At 35.8% G+C, this 22151-nt stretch overlaps 1 protein-coding gene and 1 pseudogene across 1 annotated transcript; both read right to left on the reverse strand.

Moving 5' to 3' along the window:
• Positions 1–334: 334 nt before the first annotated feature.
• On the reverse strand, positions 335–3456 carry LOC148586559 (UPF0481 protein At3g47200-like). The gene is made up of 2 exons (XM_088515689.1): positions 3376–3456; positions 335–1621 (listed from the first exon to the last, which is right to left on the reverse strand). The coding sequence occupies exons 1-2, from the start codon at positions 3454–3456 to the stop codon at positions 335–337; spliced, it is 1368 nt and encodes a 455-aa protein (XP_088371815.1).
• An 8748-nt stretch (positions 3457–12204) lies between these two features.
• LOC132178356 (UPF0481 protein At3g47200-like) lies at positions 12205–13537 on the reverse strand (annotated as a pseudogene).
• Between the last annotated feature and the right edge of the window lie 8614 nt (positions 13538–22151).

Consider the following 22151-nt stretch of genomic DNA (forward strand, 5'->3'; position numbering starts at 1 on the left):
AAAGGAAAAAAGAAAAAGAAGAAACATGTTCCTAGCATGTTTGTGTTCATATATATGGTTCCAAATGATAGAACGCCACAAAAAAAAATGTTAAAAAAAAAAAATTCTAGCAACCCTCTAATTATGAACAAATTGCAAAGAACATTAGTACAAACCCATAAGCAACCTCTAATAAGGTGGTTCCAAAGACAATAACCATTTGAATACAACAAAGATGACTCTAGCTCAGTAGAAAGATTTCCTGAGGAGCCATTTAAGTCATTGAATTTACTAAAACATTATTTCAAAATTATGTAATATGAACTAATTATGGGATCAAAATAACAGGTCCTTGCTACTTTTTGGAAACAATGTAAGAAAGAATAGAAAATATGGTCTGTGTTAAAGCAAGCAGGAGCAAAAAGGCAGCTGCAAGAACCGAAATCAATGCCCAAGGGCTGTTGAAGTAGTTGTGCCTCAATTTTACCTTCCACACATTCAGACGTCTGCGGCAATGCTTGTTCATATCACTGAAAATTTGAGCATAATAGATGTTGGATACCACAACACAGTCCCCAAGCTTGTTAAACAAGGTGGAGACAGATTCATCATCACCCAACAAAGTTTCAATAATTCCACGTCGACGAAGTAATTCAGCATCCTTTGGAGAGTTGATGAGATAATCCATGAAGTTCATATATTCTGTGAAGTATTGGGGATTATTATTTTGACTATATTGCTCATATACAATCAAATTTCGGAAGATAGATTCTGTTTGATCATCTATTTGCAAAAGTGGAATTTCCAGTACCCCATTGTTGAACTTTATGTCAAACAAGTTGACTCCCTCTACCTTCTTGAATTTGACTCCAGCCTCTTCAAGCTCTGTGGCACTAGGTATCGATTTCCACTCTACAACATTCCCACCTGTACCGATTTCTACATATGGTGGAGTGACAGATTTATGTAGCAAAGCAAGTAGATGGCTACTGTTTCGGAGCAATTCATGACTTGATTTAGGGATCCGGCCATCAAATGAAAATAATGAGTTTTGGAATAAAAACATGGTTAGATCAATAAGATTGTCTTGCTGGTTAGGAACCTGTGTCAACTCGATCAATTTAGTGAGAACAAATAATGGAAGTTGGTTTTCGAATAGCAGTACATCACGCACTAAGCTATAGGGTATCCAATCCAATTGGAAGATTGGGTCACATTCATCTCTTAGCTCCTCCTTTTCCCACTTGCGAAACAGCTCAATGATGAAACACCCATCAAGTAGCATCATTTCTACAAACTCATCCCTGGTTAGGTTAATGGGTTTTGCATAGCATCTACGAGCTCTTCCTTCCAATTCTCCCATGGCATTAATGTATCTTTCCACACTACTTTCGTTTCTCCTTTGAAGAAGTTGTTGTAAATACAGCAATTTGTGATCTTCCATCTGCTTCAAGTCATCCTTACCGTGGTGGTAAGGACCGATGGCAAGCAGTTCAGGTTTGTATGCTTTCTCATTTACGTTGCGTAATTGGGTACGCACTCTAAATATACAACACTCTGAATCATTTGGAGTCAAGCCAGCAAGCTTTTCATCAATACGAATGGAGACAAGATCTAGTACTCCATCAACAGCCCTTATGTTCTAAACAAATTGTATTTAAGTCAGATCTGTTCCAAGTACTTTGCACAAAACCAATCACTAACTTTAATGAACTTCAAGCTCACAATTACATATCCATCTACTAATTAATAAAGTCAATGTGTTCCAAGCCCAATTTCACCTATCAGTCTGTTTGGTTTTTTCTTTCCTTATTTCCCTCTCTTGCTTACACAACTAGCTAGACTGCTGAAGATTTCGATCTCATTAATTGGCATTTACATTCACTTAGTTTCCATTTTCAAAGCATTATCTTAGAGCTAGCCACTATTATTTTAATTTATAGCTAATTTTTTTTTTTTTTTTTTTTCGGAGAAATAATTTCTAGCTAATTAGTAATAGGGTTGTAGCAACATATTTATTTCACTTTCACTTTCATGCATATGGTGATGGGACAGGAAGATACATGATCCTATTTTCTTCAAACTTCTTACTTCAATTACATAATTACGTAAGACGACAAGCTGTTTCTATAGTTTAGCAAGGTTGAAAAAAAAAAATAAAAAAAAAGTAAAATGCTAGAAGTGGATGGTGGGTGGTAGGATGCAGCACCAATATGAATATAAATCAAAATTTTCAGTGGAAATGGAGAGTAAAACTCAATATAAAAAGTACTTTAAAGGATATTAAATGTAAGGGAAAAATTCACTTTACCCCCTTGAAGTTTTAGGAGTTTTTCAATTTGAATCCAAAAGTTTAAAAATTAGCAATGTAATCCCCTAATGTTTCAAAAATTTTCAATTTAAACCTTCCGTCACTAATTTCCGGCAAATTGAACGGAAATCTATGAAATTACGTAATTACCCTCAGTTTTTTTTTTTTTTTTTTTTTTTTTTTTTTTTTTTTTTTCGTCCAATTTAACGGAAATTAGTAACGGAAGGTTTAAATTGAAAATTTTTGAAACATTAGAGGGGTACATTGCCAATTTTTAAATTTTAGAGTTCAAATTGAAAAACTCATGAAATTTCAGGGGGTAAAGTGAATTTTCCCCTAAATGTAATAAACAGGAGTTGAGAGTAACATATTGAACAGTTATATTAAACTTTGAGTTAAGATAAAATGAGGCACTACAAAAAATTCAAGTTTGAGGGACATTTTTATTGTAACATCTTAAGCCCAAAAAATGCGCGTCCCTATTGAATTAGGGACGCTCAAAAGGGGATATTTTGAAAATGTCACAACAAAAGTGACTAGAATAAAAATTAGGGACGTTTTTCACTTAGTGTGTCCCCTTTTAAAATAAGGGGACGTGCTACCGTGAAAAACGTACCTAATCTTTAAAAAAATTAAAAATAAATGAATAAATTTTCTCAAAAGATATTTATAATAAAATACATAAAACAAAAAAAATCAAATTAAACCCCTTCTCCCATAATTACTCCAGCGATTTCATATCCAATCTAACCATCGAATATGCATAACAATATATATATATATATATATATATATATATATAAACCTACCATAAATCACGTCTCCAAAAGAATCATCATATTAAACAGCATAATCACTATCAATACAAATACATATGTACATGCATAAATCAACATTGAACCCTAAACCGCCTGTTTGGTTCCCGAGAAAGCATAAATGTAACAAGATTTTCATATTTTAGCCAAACAGAAACCTCCGCTTCAAAACTTAGCCAATCAAATAGCTTAACTATGCAGCTAATTCAACAGCAAATCAAAGAGCAACGTTTTTGTAACATCAAATCTGATAAAATCTCAAAAACTTACAGTGCTGCCAAGTGTTTCCGGCGAGATCTTCAGCCTTCCTAGTGGTTTCTCCGACCATCTTTCCTCACCTCCCCTGCACATTCTGTACAGTATCCACCGTATCTGCCCCAAAAAAATCAATGATCACTAACTTTAATGAATTTCAAGCTCACAATTACATATCCATCTACTAATTAATAAAGTCAATGTGTTGAAGCCTAATTTCACCTACCAGTATTTCGATCTTATTGGAATTTACATTCACTTAGGTTCCATTTTCAAAGCATATATTATCTTAGAGCCACTATTATTTTATTTTATAGCTAATTAGTAATAGGGTTGTAGCCTGTAGCAACATATTTATTTCACTTTTACTTTCACTTTCATGGTGATGGGATAAGAAGATACATGATCCTATTTCCTTCAAACTTCTTACTTCAATTACATAAACATAAAGCGACAAGCTGTTTCTATTGTTTAGCAAGAGGTTGAAAAGGAAAATATAAAATAAATAAAATGCTAGGATGCAGCACCAATATGAATAGAAATCATGATTTTCAGTGGAAATGGAGGGTGAAACTCAATATGAGAACTTACAAATCTTTAAAGGATCTTAAATGTAATAAACAAGAATTGAGAGTAACATATTGAACAGATTAATATGGCCAGTAGATTAAAAAGTAAAAGAATCATATTAGTGAAGATTTAAAAGTCAGTTCCATCTACATTTTGTTTGCGTTTGGAATTATGATTTCGCAAGAATAATCTGCGTTAAAAAGAAATAGCAAAATGTAAAGCGTCCTTGCAATTTAAAAAATGCATAAACTAAAATTGGAAAAAAAAAAAAAAAATCCACGATTTTTATAAGCAGGCTAGGAGTTGCTTATTTGAAAATGCGTGAATTTAAAGCAAAATCACGATTTTACATAACAATTATTTGACGTAATAATTACCAAATTTTCTAGCAGGAATGAAAAAATTTCCAAAACTACCCACCTAAAATATGTTAAAAAATATCTTCTTTATTATATGTTTATTTTAAATCTTTGTCTCAAGAAAAAAAAACAAAACAAAACAAAAAGCATATAGAAACAAGTAATATGGCAAGATACCATTGCTTATGTAGAAAACTCAAAGTTAATGTCAAATTATAAGTCATATTTTTGTTTGCAAAGGTGTTAAAATAGTGGCTTATAGACAATATTAGTTATTTTACTATTATAAATAAATGTCCTTATTGATAATTTGTCCATGAAACCACAATTATATGCTAATGTTATCTATACATTCAATTGATAAAAAAAAAAATAATAATAAAATAAAAAAATAAAAAAATTTAACATGTTTTACCAAACGCATGTGGGATTTTAAAAGTAGCGATTTTAAAAACGAAATTTAAAATATATATATATATATATATATATATATATATATATATAAATCGCATTTAGAAAAACTGAAATCCCAAACACACCATTTAAATTATGCTCCTTTTGTTTTGGATGTAATTAGCATGTCAATGCAACCGATCAATATGCACACTAGATTAAAAGAATGGAAAACTCTACTTTAACTCTCCTAAATTTTCAGCATTTTTATCATCATATTCAAAAACTCTCAATTTAGTGAATACAACTTAAAAAAGTTTGCAATATCACCATCCGTTAGGATTTAAAAGAAGCCAAAATACCCAAACTGCAAAATACCCAAAATGCCCTTGTTTAATTTTTTTTTTAATTAAAAAAAAAAACATTTTGGCTGGCTACCTTGGGTTCCATGTTTTTTTTGTTTTTTTCTAGAATATTTAATTATTTAAATAACTTTTAAATAGAAGGGTATAAGGGACGTTTCACTTGTAACCTGTATGATTTAACCTCAATATGGGTGACATTACAAACTCTTTAAAGTTGAACACATTATATTGAGAGTTTTTAAAGTTTAGGGGATGATTACAAATGCAAAAAGTTCAGAGGGATTATTGAAGTTTTTCCTTAAAAAAAAATCATATTAGTGAAAATTCTACACATACTTCCTCGAGGAAGTCAAGTCCGTCTACATTTTAAATTTAAGTTCAGTTTGTTTCAACATAAAATCCTTTTTGCGAAAATACTTTTCATATTTTCCAATGTTTAGTTGAATAAAAAATAGGAGAAAATATACTTTAGCCTCCCAAACTATCACTAATTTTACAATTATGCTTCCAAATTTTAAAAATTGACATCGAGGCCTCACATACTACCATTGCGTGTCAAATTAGATATTTTCGCATTTTTCTCCCAAAAATAACCTTGAAGTTATTAATAAATAAAATTAAAAAATATGTATAATAATAACCATTTGAAAATAAAAATAAAAATTAAGGGGGCTAATATGAAAAGGGCTACCCTTTTTTGGTGTTTTTTTTTTTTTTTTTTTTTTTTTAATTTTCAAATTTTCGAATATTTTTTTAATAAATTTAAGGGTATTTTTTGAGGAGAAGAATGCAAAAGTGTCTAATTTGACACATGATGATAATATGGAAGGCTCTAATGTCACTTTTTAAAGTTTGGAGGTGTAAGTATAAAATAAGTGATAGTTTATGGGGCTAAAGTGTATTTTCTCCTAAATCATTTTTGTCAAATGAAAATAATTTTAGATTATGATTTTTTTTTTGTTAGGATTTTATTTGATTATTACTTTATTTACGTTCCTTACTATGATTAGATTTACTTTAATTATTCTCTTTCCTTATTAGGATTAGATTTAGTATAGCTACTAGGATTATGTTTACTTTCTGTACAAGTATTTATCTTCTATATATATATATGCTACTTTGTAATCTAAAACATAGACTCAATTGAATAAATATCAAATCAGAAAATTTAATCAAAATGCTAAAGCATAGAATACAAGAGGCATGAAGAGTGAAGACAATATATATATATATATATATATATATATATATATATATATAGTGGCTCTTATAAAAGGAGCTAGCTTTGCTATGAGCATGTCTGAGAGCACGTACGTTTTTGCTTACGCGGTTTTAATTACTCAACAACCAAATATGTCACACACCCTTTTTCCTATTTGTGAACACGTTTAATCAGTAGTTGAATTTATATTCCACAAATTCAATCAATGATAAATTCATTAGATTTATAAAAATAGATAGTTAAAAGATTATGAAAAAATTATGTATAACATGTCTCTAAGAAAAATAGGTATTTTAAGAGCATTCACAATAAGTTCTTCACAATTTTTTTTAAAATTTAAATCTAAAAGTCTACTTTAATTAATTTGACTAACCACTTTTCAAAACCACTAATATTAAACTCTCTAAATATTTCTCTACTTTAACTATTTATTTTATTTTATTGATGGAACTAACTTTTGGACTATTTGCAAAAATAAATGACTTTTACTTTTGGATTCTCATTGAGCTCTTCAAAATTTCTTTAAATTTAACTCTAGCCATTAAACATCAACTATCAATTGAGTGGTAGTTTAAAACTTTGAAAGGCATATATACCTACTAAAAAAAAAAAATAGCTAGCCACCCTCTAAATCTAATTATGAACAAATTGCAATATCAGATTCAATGAGAGAGCTAGATGGAGAGAGTTTCATTTGAAAATCGAAAATAAGGCAACAGTTCCAATATTGATGCCCTGAACATTATTAATTACAAACCCATAAACGACCTCAAATTAAGGTGATTTTCATGACAATAGCTATTCGAATTCAACAGAGATCATGACTAGCTCAGGAGAAAGATTTGCTGAGGAGCCATTTAAGTAATTGAATTACTAAAACATTATTCCAAATTATGTTATTAATGGAACCAACTCAAATCCTCACATGGCAACCAAAGCAACGTCCATATTCTCCACAAGGCAAGTGCGTGACCTGCAAGATCACAATCCTCACAAGGAATCTCAAGCAACGGCTACATCCCAAATAAGGCAAATGAAATCCTACAATCAGCCCAACGGCTAGTGCTCAACAAGAAAGGAAAACCAAGAATTTGTCATTCATTTTGTAAAATACTTTCCTTTGTAAATCTCTCAAACAACGTGTATAAATTTAGCATGCATCAATGAAAAATACAAGGCAAGCAATCACACAGAAATATCAAACTCTTTATGGTATCAGAGCTTTGAACGAGCGACTCACGTCGTCTTTTTTTTTCTTCTCTGAAGCATTTTTTCAAACACCTGCTGCTCTTCTCAAATGGCCTCTGCCTCCACTGAAACCACCTCCACCGAAACCACCCCAACCACTACTCCCATCAATACCCAACAAGCCCTTCCCGTAGCTCCTCTCTCCAATTTTGCCCAATCCATCACCAAGCTCAACAAAACCAATTACATGACCTGGCGTGGCCTTGTGGAGCCATTCCTCCGAGGTCATGATCTCTATGGGTTCATCGACGGCACCAATACCCCCAGCCCGCCCATCTCCACCTCCCCTGACGGCACTTCCACCATCTCCACGAACCCAGACACCCTTCGATGCCTCCGTCAAGATCAATTGGTTCTCAGCATGTTAATGTCCTCCATCTCCGATGAATTGCTGCCTCAGGTCCTTGGCTGCAAAACTGCCCAGGAGCTATGGAAGACACTTGATAAATCCTTCACTTCAGAATCTCAAGCCCGTATATTAACCCTCCGTCTTCAACTCACCACTGCCAAGAAAGGAAATCTGAGTATCTCAGATTATTATCATCAAATCAAGCACACCACTGCCACTCTTGCTGCTGCCGGACACAAAATCAGTGATGAAGAATTCACCTCCTATCTCCTCGGCGGTTTGGGTTCCGAATACGACCCATTTGTAACCTCCGTAACCACTCGTGTGGAGCCCCTCTCCATTGACACGCTGTTTGGGCATCTCATTGCCCACGAATCTCGGCTTGCAAAACATCATCACGAAGACTCCTCTTTTCCGACAGCCAACGTCGCAGCTCGGAGCCCCAACTTCCACCGCAGCCGTGACAATCATCGAGCTTTCCAGCGCTCCTCCGGCCAAGGGCAACGATCACGGGGGCGCCCTCATCAATTTCACGCTTCTGCATCCAGGAGTCAGGGAGGACCTTTAGGTCCTTCTCCCTTTCAATATAGCCCACATCAACAAATAGGCTCCTCACGGTCCAGCCCACATATGGGCTCCTCAAGGTCCAAACCCACATGTCAAGTTTGTGGCAAATTGGGCCATTCAGCCCTCATCTGCTACAACAGATTTAATCAAGCTTACCAAGCCCCTGGCCCAAATTTGACAGCTTATAATGCAATGGCTACATCATCTCGGGATCTCAATTGGTATCCCGACACTGGAGCTTCTCACCACATCACCTCCGATTCAAATCAATTGAATATTCAATCGGAAGAGTACGATGGCCCCGATCAAATTCAAGTGGGCAATGGTACCCGCTTAGCCATCAAAAACATTGGCACTTCTCTATTCTCTCAACCTAATTTTATTTTACGTAATGTTTTGCATGTTCCAAAAATTACAAAAAATTTATTATCTGTGCAAAAATTTACTTTAGATAATAATGCTTTCATGGAATTTCACCCTTCTTGTTTTTTTGTTAAGGATCGCATCTCCGGGAAGATTTTACACAAAGGCCCGAGTAAAAATGGACTTTATCAATGGTCCCCTTCTACATCAGCCGCACCACCTAGTGTTTTTTCTAGTGAACGTGCTTCTCATCACGATTGGCACGCGCGTCTCGGTCATCCTGCGGATCGAATACTTCGTCAAGTTGTGTCTCAATTTCACTTACCCGTCACGTCTAATAAGAAGCTACCACTTTGCCCCGCCTGTCGTCGTGGCAAAAGTCACCAGCTTCCTTTTTCCATATCAGATCACCCATCACATGTTCCTCTAGAATGAATTTTTTCTGATGTTTGGGGACCTTCCCCTGTTTTATCAAATAATGGTGCTCGTTATTATGTTATTTTTGTTGATCACTTTAGCAAATTTTCTTGGTTATATCCCATCCAATGCAAATCTGATGTTTTCACCATATTTCCTAAGTTTCAGGCATATGTCGAAAGGCTTTTTGATCGTAAAATTAAATCCATTCAAACCGATGGCGGTGGCGAATTTCAAAAACTCCGACATCTTTTTACATCACATGGCATCCATCATCGTTTAGCATGCCCTCACACTCACGAACAAAATGGGTCTGTAGAACGCAAGCACAGGCACATAGTCGAAATGGGCCTCACTCTACTAGCCCATTCTTCCACTCCTTTAACCTATTGGGCTGAAGCTTTCCAAACAGCGTCCTATCTCATTAATAGATTGCCCACTCCAGTCCTCAATCACCTCTCCCCCTTTCAAACACTTTTCAACCTTCGCCCAAACTACACATTTTTACGGGTTTTCGGATGCGCGTGTTGGCCACACCTGCGCCCCTATAACCGACACAAATTGGATTATCGATCTGCTGAATGCGTCTTTCTCGGCTATAGTCCCTCCCATCGTGGCTACAAATGTCTTCATCTTCCTTCCGGTCGCATCTATATTTCCCGACATGTCATTTTCAATGAATCTTCTTTCCCCTTTTCTCGCCCCTCCCCTTCCACTTCGAACCCACCCTCTCAACACACTCTCCTCTATTCTCTCCCTCCTTCCCCTAACCCACCCTCCCACACTCCTCAACACCCCCATAACCCACGGAGTCACCCCCCAACTCCACCACCACCTCCCACTTTCGCTGAGGTCACCTCCACCCCTTCATTAGCACCTACTACTACTAACACTAGTTCTCCTTCTTGTCCACAGGTTGCACCTGCAGAAACTGCTCCGCCAGCTCCTCCTCCCCGACAACATGGCATGCAAACTCGCTCCAGGAACAACATTTTCAAGCCAAAGAACCTTCCAGAGGGACTCATCCGGTATCCTCTCCCCAAAGCACTCATTGCCACCACCTGCTCGGATGATGTCGAACCGACCAGCTACTCCTCTGCTGCTCCACATCCTGCCTGGCGAGCTGCCATGAATACTGAATTTGATGCATTACTCACCAATGGCACTTGGACCTTGGTCTCTCCACCCCCCAATACCAACATCGTTGGATGCAAATGGGTTTTTCGTCTGAAACGCAAAGCTGACGGCACCATTGATCGCTACAAAGCCCGACTCGTCGCCAAGGGATTTCACCAACAACCTGGCATTGACTATGGCGAGACCTACAGTCCGGTGGTTAAGCCCACCACCATTCGCTTAGTTCTTTCTCTGGCAATTTCATCCGGATGGTCTATTCGCCAGATTGATGTACAAAATGCCTTCCTTCACGGATGGCTTTCCGAAGATGTCTATATGGATCAACCTCCTGGTTTTATTCATCCCAACTACCCCAATCATGTTTGCAAGCTACACAAGGCACTGTATGGTTTAAAGCAAGCTCCCCGCGCTTGGTTTTCTCGTCTCAGTGATCGACTTCTTGAGCTTGGTTTTGTCGGATCTCGCTCCGACTCCTCCCTATTCACTCGGTGTACACCTCAACATACCACATACATCCTCATCTACGTCGATGACATACTTATCACCAGTTCCACTCCTCACGAGACCACCTCCCTTCTGCAATCCCTCCGAGTTGACTTTGCAATTAAAGACCTTGGCTCCCTTCACTTCTTTCTTGGCATGGAAGCCATTACTACACCTGATGGTCTCATTCTCTCTCAACAACGCTATATCTTGGATCTCCTTCGCAAAAGCAACATGACTGATGCTAAACCCGTCAAGTCACCCATGTCTACTGCACATACCCTATCTCTACTCTCTGGGGATCCACTCAATGACCCATCCTCTTACCGCAGCCTTGTTGGCGGCCTCCAATATCTCTCCTTTACCCGCCCTGACATTTCCTTTGCAGTCAACAAAGTTTCTCAATTCATGCACCGCCCCACCTCTATCCACCTCCAAGCCGTCAAGCGCATCCTTCGCTACCTCAAATTCACCATCACCTATGGACTACTCCTTCGTCGGTCCCCTTCTCGCACCCTACAAGCTTTCTCTGACGCTGACTGGGCCGGCTGCCCCGATGACCGAAAATCCACCGGTGGCTTTTGTGTATTCCTTGGCCCTAACCTCATCTCATGGTCCTCTCGAAAACATCGCACTGTTGCCCGCTCAAGCACTGAATCTGAATATCGCACCCTCGCCATTACCGCTGCCGAACTCATTTGGCTCCAATCCTTGCTTCGTGACCTTGGCATTTTTCTTCCCCATCCCCCTACACTTTGGTGCGACAACATTGGCGCCACCTACTTATCTGCCAACCCCGCTTTCCATGCACGCACAAAACACATTGAAATCGACTTCCACTTTGTCCGCGATAAAGTCGCCTCCAACACCCTTGTCGTGCGTTTCATCTCTAGCAAAGACAACCTCGCTGACATCTTCACTAAACCCACCGCTTTCTCTCCTTTCTCTCTCATGCGAACCAAGCTCAACGTCGTGTGCCACGTGTCTCGCTTGCGGGGGCGTAATGGAACCAACTCAAATCCTCACATGGCAACCAAAGCAACGTCCATATTCTCCACAAGGCAAGTGCGTGACCTGCAAGATCACAATCCTCACAAGGAATCTCAAGCAACGGCTACATCCCAAATAAGGCAAATGAAATCCTACAATCAGCCCAACGGCTAGTGCTCAACAAGAAAGGAAAACCAAGAATTTGTCATTCATTTTGTAAAATACTTTCCTTTGTAAATCTCTCAAACAACGTGTATAAATTTAGCATGCATCAATGAAAAATACAAGGCAAGCAATCACACAGAAATATCAAACTCTTTAGTTATATGAAGTAACTAAGGGAACAAGATAACTAAGGGAACAAGATAATCAAACTACTTGTTATTTTTTGGTAACAATGGAAGGAAGAACGGTAAATATGGTCTGTGTTAAAGCAAGCAGGAGCAAAAAGGCAGCTGCAAAAAACGAAATCAATGCCCAAGGACTATTGAAGTAGTTGTGCCTCAATTTTGCTATCCACACATTCCGACGTCTGTGGCAATGCTTGTTCACATCTCTGAAAATTTCAGCATAACTAAATATAAGTTTGATAAAAAGACATTGTCACGAAGCTTGTTAAACATGGTGGAGACAGCTTCATCATCAGTACTCAACCAATTTTCAATAATTCCTCGTCGACGAAGCAATTCAACATCCTTTGGAGAGTTGATGAGATTATCCATGAAGTTCATATATTCTGTGAAGTATTTGGGATTATTATTTGGACTGTATTGCATGCTCATAAGCAACCAGAGTTCGGAACATAGATTCTGTTTCATTTACTATTTGCAAAAGTGGAATTTCCATTACCCCATTGTTGAACTTTATGCCTAAGAAGCCACCTGTCTCAAGTTTCTTGAATTTGACTCCAGCCTCTTGAAGCTCTGTGGCACTAGGTATCGAATTCCACTTTTTCGGACCTACAACATTCTTACCTGTACCGATTTCTACATATGGTCGAGTGAAAGATATATATAGCAAAGCAAGTAGATATTGGCCAATGTTTTGGAGCGATTCATGACTTGAATCACAGATACGGCGTCCACCTAGTATTGAGGGCTCGATGATTGAGAAAATTTCCAAAACCACTTCCCAAAATGTACAAGCTTTTTCCATAAGGTTGACCTGCTGGGTAGGAGCCTGAGTCATCTCGAACAACTTAGTGAGAACAAAGAATGGAAGTTGGTTTTCGAATAGCAGTAGATCACGCAATAATTTATTCCACATCCAACACAATCGGAAGATTGGGTCACATTCATCTCTTAGATCCATCTTTACGAACCTGCAAAATAGCTCAATGATGAAACACCCATCTAGAAGCAACATTTCTACGAACTCATCAGTGGTAAGGCTAATGGGTTCTGCATAGTATCTTCGAGCTCTTCCTTCCAATTCCTTCATGGCCTTAATGTATCTTTCCACACTGCTTTCATTTCTCCTTTGAAGAAGTTGTTGTAAATAGCCCAATTTGTGCTCTTCCATCTGCCTCAAGCCACCCTTGCCGCGGTGGTAAGGACCGATGGCAAGTAGTTGAGGTTCGTATGCCTTGTCATTTACGTTGCGTAACTCGGTATGCACTCTAAATATACAACACTCCGGAGCATTTGGCCGAGTCAACCCAACAAGCTTTTCATCAATACGATGGAGAAATATCAACTGCATCAACAGGCCTCATGTTCTAAACAAATTGTACAAATCTGATCTGTTCCAAATACATTGCACAAAACCTATATCACTGATGTTAATGAACTTCATGTAAGAAATTCTATTTAAAGTATGTCTGTAGCGCCCCAGAATTTTCAAAGTTATTTAAATAGATTATTTCGATAATGATGTTATTTTAATATCCATTGTAGCAAAGAATTTTAATTCTTAGGAAATTTATGGTGTTACAGAGAGTGGTAATTAGAGAATGGTAATTAGTGAAATAATAGGATAGTAAATGGTAGGAAGAATTGTATGGGTAGGTAGAATAGTAAAGGTAGAATAGTCAATGGTAGGTATAAGGTGGGTAGAATTTTAAATAAGAAGGTAAAATAGTCAATGGTAAGTATAATGAGGGTAGAATTTTAAATAAAAAGGTAAAATAGTCAATGGTAGGTATAAGGAGGGTAGAATTGTAAATAAGAATGCAGAATAGTCAATTGTAGGTATACTAAGTCGGAAGGTGGAATAGTAAAATGATGGTATAATTGTAAATTGAAGGTAGAATAGTATTTGGTTTTCTCCTATAAATAGAGCACTTTCCCTTCACAATTTCATTACTCCTCTCCCATCTCTTGCACATATTATTCCTTCTTCCGCTTTTTACTCGGTCTTTCTTCTTTCTAAGAGTGTTTACTCAGAACGGAGAAAGAAAGGGCGAGACAAAGCGCTACAAGAAAGAAAGAACACAAGAGATAGCGGACTTTAGAAATTAGTTTCAAAAGATATACTAGTGGTGTTAGTCAGATTTGAGTAATTAGATTCCTTCAAACCACTTTTAGCTTCAGTCTAGAGATAAGTAAATTCATTAGCCCTTCTAAAATTACTTCATGTCATGCTATTTATTCATTCTTGTATCAAACTGTAAATGATTATTTTATTTACCTGTCATGGAGATATGTTGCATACATGAAAGATTTCTAAAAGAATTTTTAGAAAGTTTCTATTTCTTTAAACGCTTTCTAAGTACAACAATTTTATATTTGGAAAAGTTTTCATTTTTCAGAGAAGAAAGTTGAGAAATAATGATGATTATAAGAAAGAGGAATGATGATAAACCCTCCTGCATGTTGTCCTAAAATGCATCAAAAGAAGTATAAAGAAAAGTACAAGAGATGAGATAAATGTTTATGAAATGAGGGCACATGTATGGAGAAGAGTATTTTTGGCCACAAGATAAGTAAGGATGAGAATAGTTCAGTACCGATATTCGGATGGAGGTGAAACCACTGAAGGAGGGCTACGCCAGAAGGTGGTATTCCATCAACATGACCGTTGAGTGCACCAAGAAAAGAGTTAATTGACAGTCGGACATGGCTAAGGCCACAGTTTAGTGCCATGGTCACAAGCACCCGCAACCCTTGTACACAGAGGTAACAGTGTATATGGGCCCTAATATGAGAAAATGATGATATGATTTCAAAAAATGATATACTATGATGATTTATAACAATGATATAATATGATGATTTACAATGATAATTTATAATGATGCATTATGATGATGATTTATTACTAGATGTAATAGTATGTATATGCTATGGGAGATGCAACTGTACATACGTGTATTATTATGGCTGGATGTATATTTATTTGCGAAAACGATTTTCAAAACTGAGAACAAGGAGTAAAACTATTTATGGTGTGGATTTTACTTGCTGGGCCCCTTTGGGCTCATTTAGTTTCATTTCTCGTTTTTAGGTAGAAAGGACACTGGAATAGGAGGCCGGAATGAGGACCGGAATAATTATTAATTTTCAAAGTCTTTTCATATCAGTTATTATAATAATATGATATTCTGCAACTAAAGTTTAATGTTTTCTAATTTCACTTGTAATAAAATCTCTTGAAGAATGTTTTATACATTTATTGTATCATTTAAAATCAAGTACTCTGATAGACTTTATAGATCTTTGCAAATACTTTTGTTGTAAAAGAAGAAAAGTGGCAAACTCAGTCTTAACGGAGAGGGCCTTGACCATATTGCCCTTGTCCCTGTACGAGAACTCTTAGACCAAAATCTCAGTGAGATCCGGTTCAAGGCCCCCACCCACCGGCCCTAAAGCCATCGGTGAGCACCGGTTTTCTTTCCTCTAAGGTGGCAAAGGCGTCGGCCGCATGAAGTTGAGCGGCAACTGCTGCCACTGCCAGCGGCATTTCGCCGCATAAAGATAGCTTGTTCTGACTAGCATACGGGCTGCCTATACACTGGAATGAACGGTGATTTTGGTAGTGTGGGTGAAGGGAAAAGATCCTGGAGATGTGGGTTGAACGGCGCTACATTTCCTGTCGATCTGCGTCGTATGGGGACTATTGTGCGGTGGCCTTGCATGGCTGGCGCATGAAGCAAGCGGCAGCCCATCACGGCCACCTGTGAAAGAACAACAACAGCGGCGGCGGCTTGTTGGCTGGATGAGACAACCCATTCTGGTGGTTGCCGATCTCAGATGGCTGATAAGCGTCGAATGTTGCATATTCAAGCCTCTTAATTTGCATATGTTAATTCTTTAGTGTTGTTATTTGTTTGATTTTGTTTTGTTTTTATGTTTTTAGGTGTTTAATAAAGATACAAAAAAATCATTGATTTTGGGCTCAAAATGCAGTTACTGTAGCGAAATCACTGTATCAGTACTGTAGTGATCACCGTAGCAAGCACTGTAGCGGAGTTACTGTAGCAAGTTACTGTAGCTACAGTACGCTCGAGCGCACACGCGCGGGAGAGGCAAAAATCAGTCCGAAATTGATAAGGAAAGTTTTTCTAGGTCTCCCAATGCGACTAGGAGACTGAATTACGATTTTTCTGGGATTCCTAGGGCTTTTAAGACTCTCCTAAGCCCTATAAATAGGCCTCTAAGCATTGAGAAAAAACACACCGCTTTCTAGAGTAAAAATTCAGTAAATTGTCTTTGGAGCTTAGAAGATCATGAGCGGCTAAACCCCTTCGTGGGGTGTTAATGTAACCCTATCCAAGCACAATGGTTTGATTGTATTTAATTTCTAGATTTTTAATTTATGCATGTTGATTGTATAACTATGAGGATTGCTACAATTGATTTATGTTCTTCATATTAAATGCAATTGTTCTTAAATTTCAATATCAATATTTGTGAAATTCTTCTCTTGTCTTAAAAAGTATTTTACTTTTGTTGATCTCAAATCATTCTTGTTTTCTGTGATTATGAGAATGATGGTTATACAATGAGTTTAATTGACATATGATTAATAGGATTTGATAGGCCATGCCTAGAGAAGACGGATTGTACTACACCCTAGTTTAGTGTAATTTAGGTAGACAATCCGTGCCAACCGAAGATGGGTTACACTTATTCATTGATTGTATGTATCCTCTTAAAGAATTTGATAATTTATACCTAGGGAAGACGGGTCGTATCGCATCTTAGTGGTTAGGTGGACGATCCGTGCCAACCGAAGATAGATTATGCTTATTCTTTAATAATGTAATTTCTTGTTTATTTATAATATGCATAGGATGAATTTCTATGATTAATTATGATTAACCATTGCTGTGCGGATAAATGTGAAGTCAATACCCTACACTTTCTTTTATTTTAAATTTCTTTTATTTTCATGTACTTTAAGTTTTAAAGAAAATCAAATCAATTCTCTTTTTAATTAAGTTAATCTTGATCTTTCAAATTTGATAATAAAACTCCTGTAGTCCTTGAGGTTCAACACCCTCAATATAGCCCTATCCTACAGGATTCGTACTATTGCGAGTGGTTATTTTTATAATTGATATTTTTTGTCACAAAAATACCACATCAATGGCCATTATGGGCGGCGGCCCCGCGTGGTCGGCGCATGCGGAAGAGCGGCGACGACAACAGCATATGGGGAAGAAATTCCGAGTTTGGGACTTAAGGATGCTGGGTAGGGTTTCTAACCCATAAGGAGCCGGGTCAAGTATTTTGGAGGCACTGGGTATGGGTTCATTTTAACCCAAGCCCAATTCAGTTAAAAAAAAACAACTGACCCAATAAGGAAGCCCAACCCAATAACCCATTCAATTTTTTTTAAAAAAAATAAAATAAAGGGAAGGTAATTTGGGCTCATATGCGTTTAGAACTTGGATTATTAAAGGTATAAATGGCTTAAGATTACTTTTAAGACCATTAGGCTATGCAATTTATTATGTTTCAATGTAACATTTTTATTTATCTTATGATTTAAATTGTTCAGTATTAAATTATTATTTCTTTAATACATGAACTTAAGGATATATTTATTCTTTTAATTGTTTAAATATAAATTGCTTGATGCCTGGAACTGAGAATAATTAACTAGGCCACATATGTTGATAAATGTTTATGGAACTATCCAAAATTGCAATCGGAAAGCTCTGGCAGGTAAGTCTTGAGACTTAAGTATGCCGTTGTGCGCTCCCTCACTTACTTGGGACACTGTCCAGTTGTACTTTGGAAAAATACTGTTTACCCACTGACATGTTGGTTTTATCTTTTATTCTTGGGAATCTTAGTTTTGGCATCTATACAGTTATTGGATTTTAATGAAGTCGTGATTATCATAATAATTTTGGGAGAACCACAGCATTCCAATTTTATAATGATAATTCATCAAGATCATATATGTGAACTTCATAAAGAAAATTAACATCCTGTTGTAATTAATTCATAAATTTAATTACTAATCCCCACAGGGACGTTATTATTTTTATGACTTAACTAGAATAAGATAATAAATTTAACTTTAAAAATAAAAATTTCTCTTAGGCCCACAGGTACGGAGAATTTTATTTATTAATGCTAAATTTATTAGTCCTATTAAAGAGTAAATTTCATGCGTGATGCAACCTTTGCCCACAGGTAGGTTGAAATTTACTATTAAATTAACATTGGTTAATTTAAATAAATTAGATATTAATGAAGTCGTAATTGTCATAATAATTTTGGGAGAGCTACAGCATCCCGATTTTATAATGATAATTGCATCAAGATTATATATATGAACTTCATAAAGAAAATTAACATCATGTTGTAATTAATTCATAAATTTAATTTGCCAATCCCCACGGGGACGTTTTTATTTTTATGACTTAATTAGAATAAGATAGTAAATTTAACATTGGAAATAAAATTTCTCTTAGGCCCACATGTACGGAAAATTTTATTTATTAATGCTAAATTTATTAGTCTTATTAATAAAGAGTAAATTTCATGCGTGATGCACATTTGTCCACATGTAGGTTGAAATTTACTATTAAATTAACATTGGTTAATTTAAATAATGTTATTTCATAGCATTAAAATATATTATTTTTCTTGGTTATTGGATGTATTCCTACTGATTTAATTATTAGTATTTTATGTTCCAATAATTCCTAGTGGTAATTTTTCCTGACTGAAAAGAAAATATGTTTTTCACTTTGGGGTATTTGGAGACTGAATTGACGTTTCATATGGACGAAATCAAGTACGTCACATGAGATTATTAAACATGAACGATTGTAGTGATTTAAATCGCTTAAGTTTTAACGTTCATGAAATCTCATATCAATGAAAGTATTAGGGTTTTATTCCTTAATATTGTAGGGCCAAAGAAAAGTCATTGAGGAACATTTAGTGAGTTCCAATAAGGTTTTGGCTTGCACCCTAATAGAAAAGCTTTAAAGTAAAATCTTTTATAGTTTCAAAATGTGCATGAGCACATTATGGAAATGAAGGACATAACAGCTAATTATAAAGTCCCTAAAGGTTGAGTTTTTGAGTCATTTTTACTCTCTCATCTAAATATCGTATTTTTTCAAATATCTTGTGGCACCCATAAGGATAACTGATCAATAAAGAAACTTCTAATCATGTGTGTTCAAGAAGATGAGAGATTAAGACATGAGAATCCAGAAGTTACTCATGTTACAGAAAAGGCTTTGATAGGCAATCATGTCCAATACTTGATGAATGAGAACAAGGTGTCAACAAAGTGTTATGGCAATTAAGATACTTGTTTCTCTTACATTAAGGAAAATTATGGGCATATAAAGAATGATTGCATAAAGTATCATAAATGACTTGAAATAAAGGTAATCTCATACATCTACTGTGTCATAAATCTCTTTTATTGGCTCTCCTAAATACTGTGTGGATTGAATTTAGTTTAGCGGTCCACGTTGTCAACATAATGCAGAGTTTTCTAAATAATATTTGTTGGGATCTATAGATTAATTTTAAAAATTCAGTTATGTCATTTTGACCTTAATAATATTTTTATATATTCCACAATTCTTTTAGAAATTTAATTTCTATTTTAGTTTGTTAAAATCAAGTTTCAACATTATTAAAATTTTTGCGTGGAATATTAAATTAATGGTCTATTTAAAATTGATCTAGATCCTAATTTTTTTTTTGAAAAATTAATCCATGCATTTAAATGTTGACATAAAACAGAGTCTTATGAATGAGAAAATCCTCTATGTTATGGCATTGGAGATTGGAATATATCTCTATAAAGAACAAAAGGTCGATAAATGATAGAGTTTTTATGACTCTTGAAATTTACTATCTTTGGTATTTATGTGGACTGCATTAAGGAAAAGCAGACTAACTATACCACTAAAGGTGCCAACAATATGATTTTTGAAATTCTTGAGATCATGTACAAGTGTAACCTTTTCCATACTTCTTGCCTAAATGGTTAGAGATATCTTATATCTTTCGATAATAACCACATAAGGTTTATGTATCTCTATCTTCTAAATCATAAGGTTTGGGCATTAAATGCTTTCAGTACCTATAAGGTAAAAGTAGAGAAACAAAACAAAAGAAAGTCAAGATCGTAAGATCTGATAGAGGCAGATAGTATTATGATAGGTACATGAAAATGGGACATGAAAGGTAATACTAATATTATATTCTCCTAATGGAGCGAAGCCTTGAAAACTGCTGTGTATATTTAACTGGGTTCTATTCAGGGTTGTCCATAAGACACATAAATTAAGGAATGAATGGAACCAAGTTCAAATTGTTTACACATATGGGGTTGTCCTACTATAGTGAGGATTTATAATCCACACCTAAGGTGACTAGATTCAAGGACAACTAGTGAAATTTTATAGGTTATACAGTAAACTTCAAGGGGTTTAGACTTTACTGTTCTTCATTTAGTCCTAGAATTGTTGAGTCTAGATATTCAAAATTTCTAGAGGACACTGAACTTAGTGAGAGTGCTTATCTTCAAGGGATTGAATTAGATGAAGCACAAGAGTTGACTGAAGCCCCTTCATATGAAGGGTGTTTGATTGTGTTTAAGAAAAATCAAATTGATTATCTTCAAGCACAATCGGTTTCAGAACAGCTAACTCATGAGGAACAAGTTCATAATGAACATACTCAGACTTTGCCAAATGCAAAGGAAGTAGGATTAAATAGATCCTCTAGAATAAAGCAACCAACAATCCCTAGTGATTATGTTGTATATTTCCAAGAGTCTGATTTTTATGTCAGACCTAAAGACAATCCAAAATTTGTTTTCACATCCTTTTGGGTGGAGATAACTTCACATTGTGTTTCAATGCCACGAAAGAGGAGATGAAATCTTTGGCTAAAATTCAAGTCTGCAATCTTGTTGACTTACCAAAGGGAGTTGTAGCCATAGGCTGCAAATAGGTTTATAAAACCTAAAAGGATGCTTCCGGGTAATGTTGAACGATATAAAGTTAGACTTGTAGCCAATGATCTTACTCAAAAGGAAGGCATTGATTATCATGGTATGAGTAGCTCATTTTGGTTTAGAGCTATATCAAAAGGATGCGAAAAAACAATTTTTCTGAATAAGGATCTGAAGGAGGAGGTGTACATAAGACAACTTAAGAGATTTTATTAATAGCAGTCAGAAAGCTTGCAAATTAAGGATATCTATTAATGGACTAAGATATGCCTCTCACTAGTGGTATATAATACAAGATTGTTACCTCACATGGGTTTATTGAGAACCTTGTTAATCATTGAATATACCTTAAGGTTAGTGGGAGTAAAGTTACATTTCTTTTAGTCCTGTATATAGATAATATTTTGCTTGCAAGCATTAATTTAGGTTTGCTACATAAAGTTCCCCTCACTAAAGTTTTGGGAGAGATTCAGAATGAAGAACTATGAATCTTCAGTAGCACCTATTATTAGAGGGGATAATGTCTCAAAATGTATTGGAACAAAGGCAGATGAAAAATATTCCATATGTATTCACAAGTCTACATTAGACTTGACATTGAAATAGCAATTAGACTATTAGGTCAATATAGTATTGTGGAATATGCAATGAATCAAGAACTACAGTTTAACCTAACGATACACTTACCATTTGGTGGTATTTATTCAGGCATGATTTTTGCTAAATGTGTAGATAGTAAAGAATCAACTTTAGTATATATGTACTGAAGATGTAGTAAGCAGACTACAATTGCTACATCTACCATGAAAGCAAAAGTCATTACATGCTGTGAATTAATTACACAGGCATTATGGTTGAAACATTTTTGTTAAAGGTCTCAAGATTGTCGATTTTATAGTTAGACCCATAAAGATCTTCTGAGTTAATTCTACTACAGTTATCTT

The sequence above is a fragment of the Corylus avellana genome, chromosome 4, assembly GCF_965113065.1.
Source record: "Corylus avellana chromosome 4, dhCorAvel1.hap1.2, whole genome shotgun sequence".
NCBI classification, from domain to species: Eukaryota; Viridiplantae; Streptophyta; class Magnoliopsida; order Fagales; family Betulaceae; genus Corylus; species Corylus avellana.

Excerpts from the sequence above, each read along its gene's own strand:
- LOC148586559 (XM_088515689.1), bottom strand. The coding sequence starts at position 3,456 with ATGTGCAGGGGAGGTGAGGAAAGATGGTCGGAGAAACCACTAGGAAGG. Across the intron at positions 1,622-3,375 it reads CGGAAACACTTGGCAGCACT|AACATAAGGGCTGTTGATGG; the intron begins GTAAGTTTTTGA and ends CAATTTGTTTAG.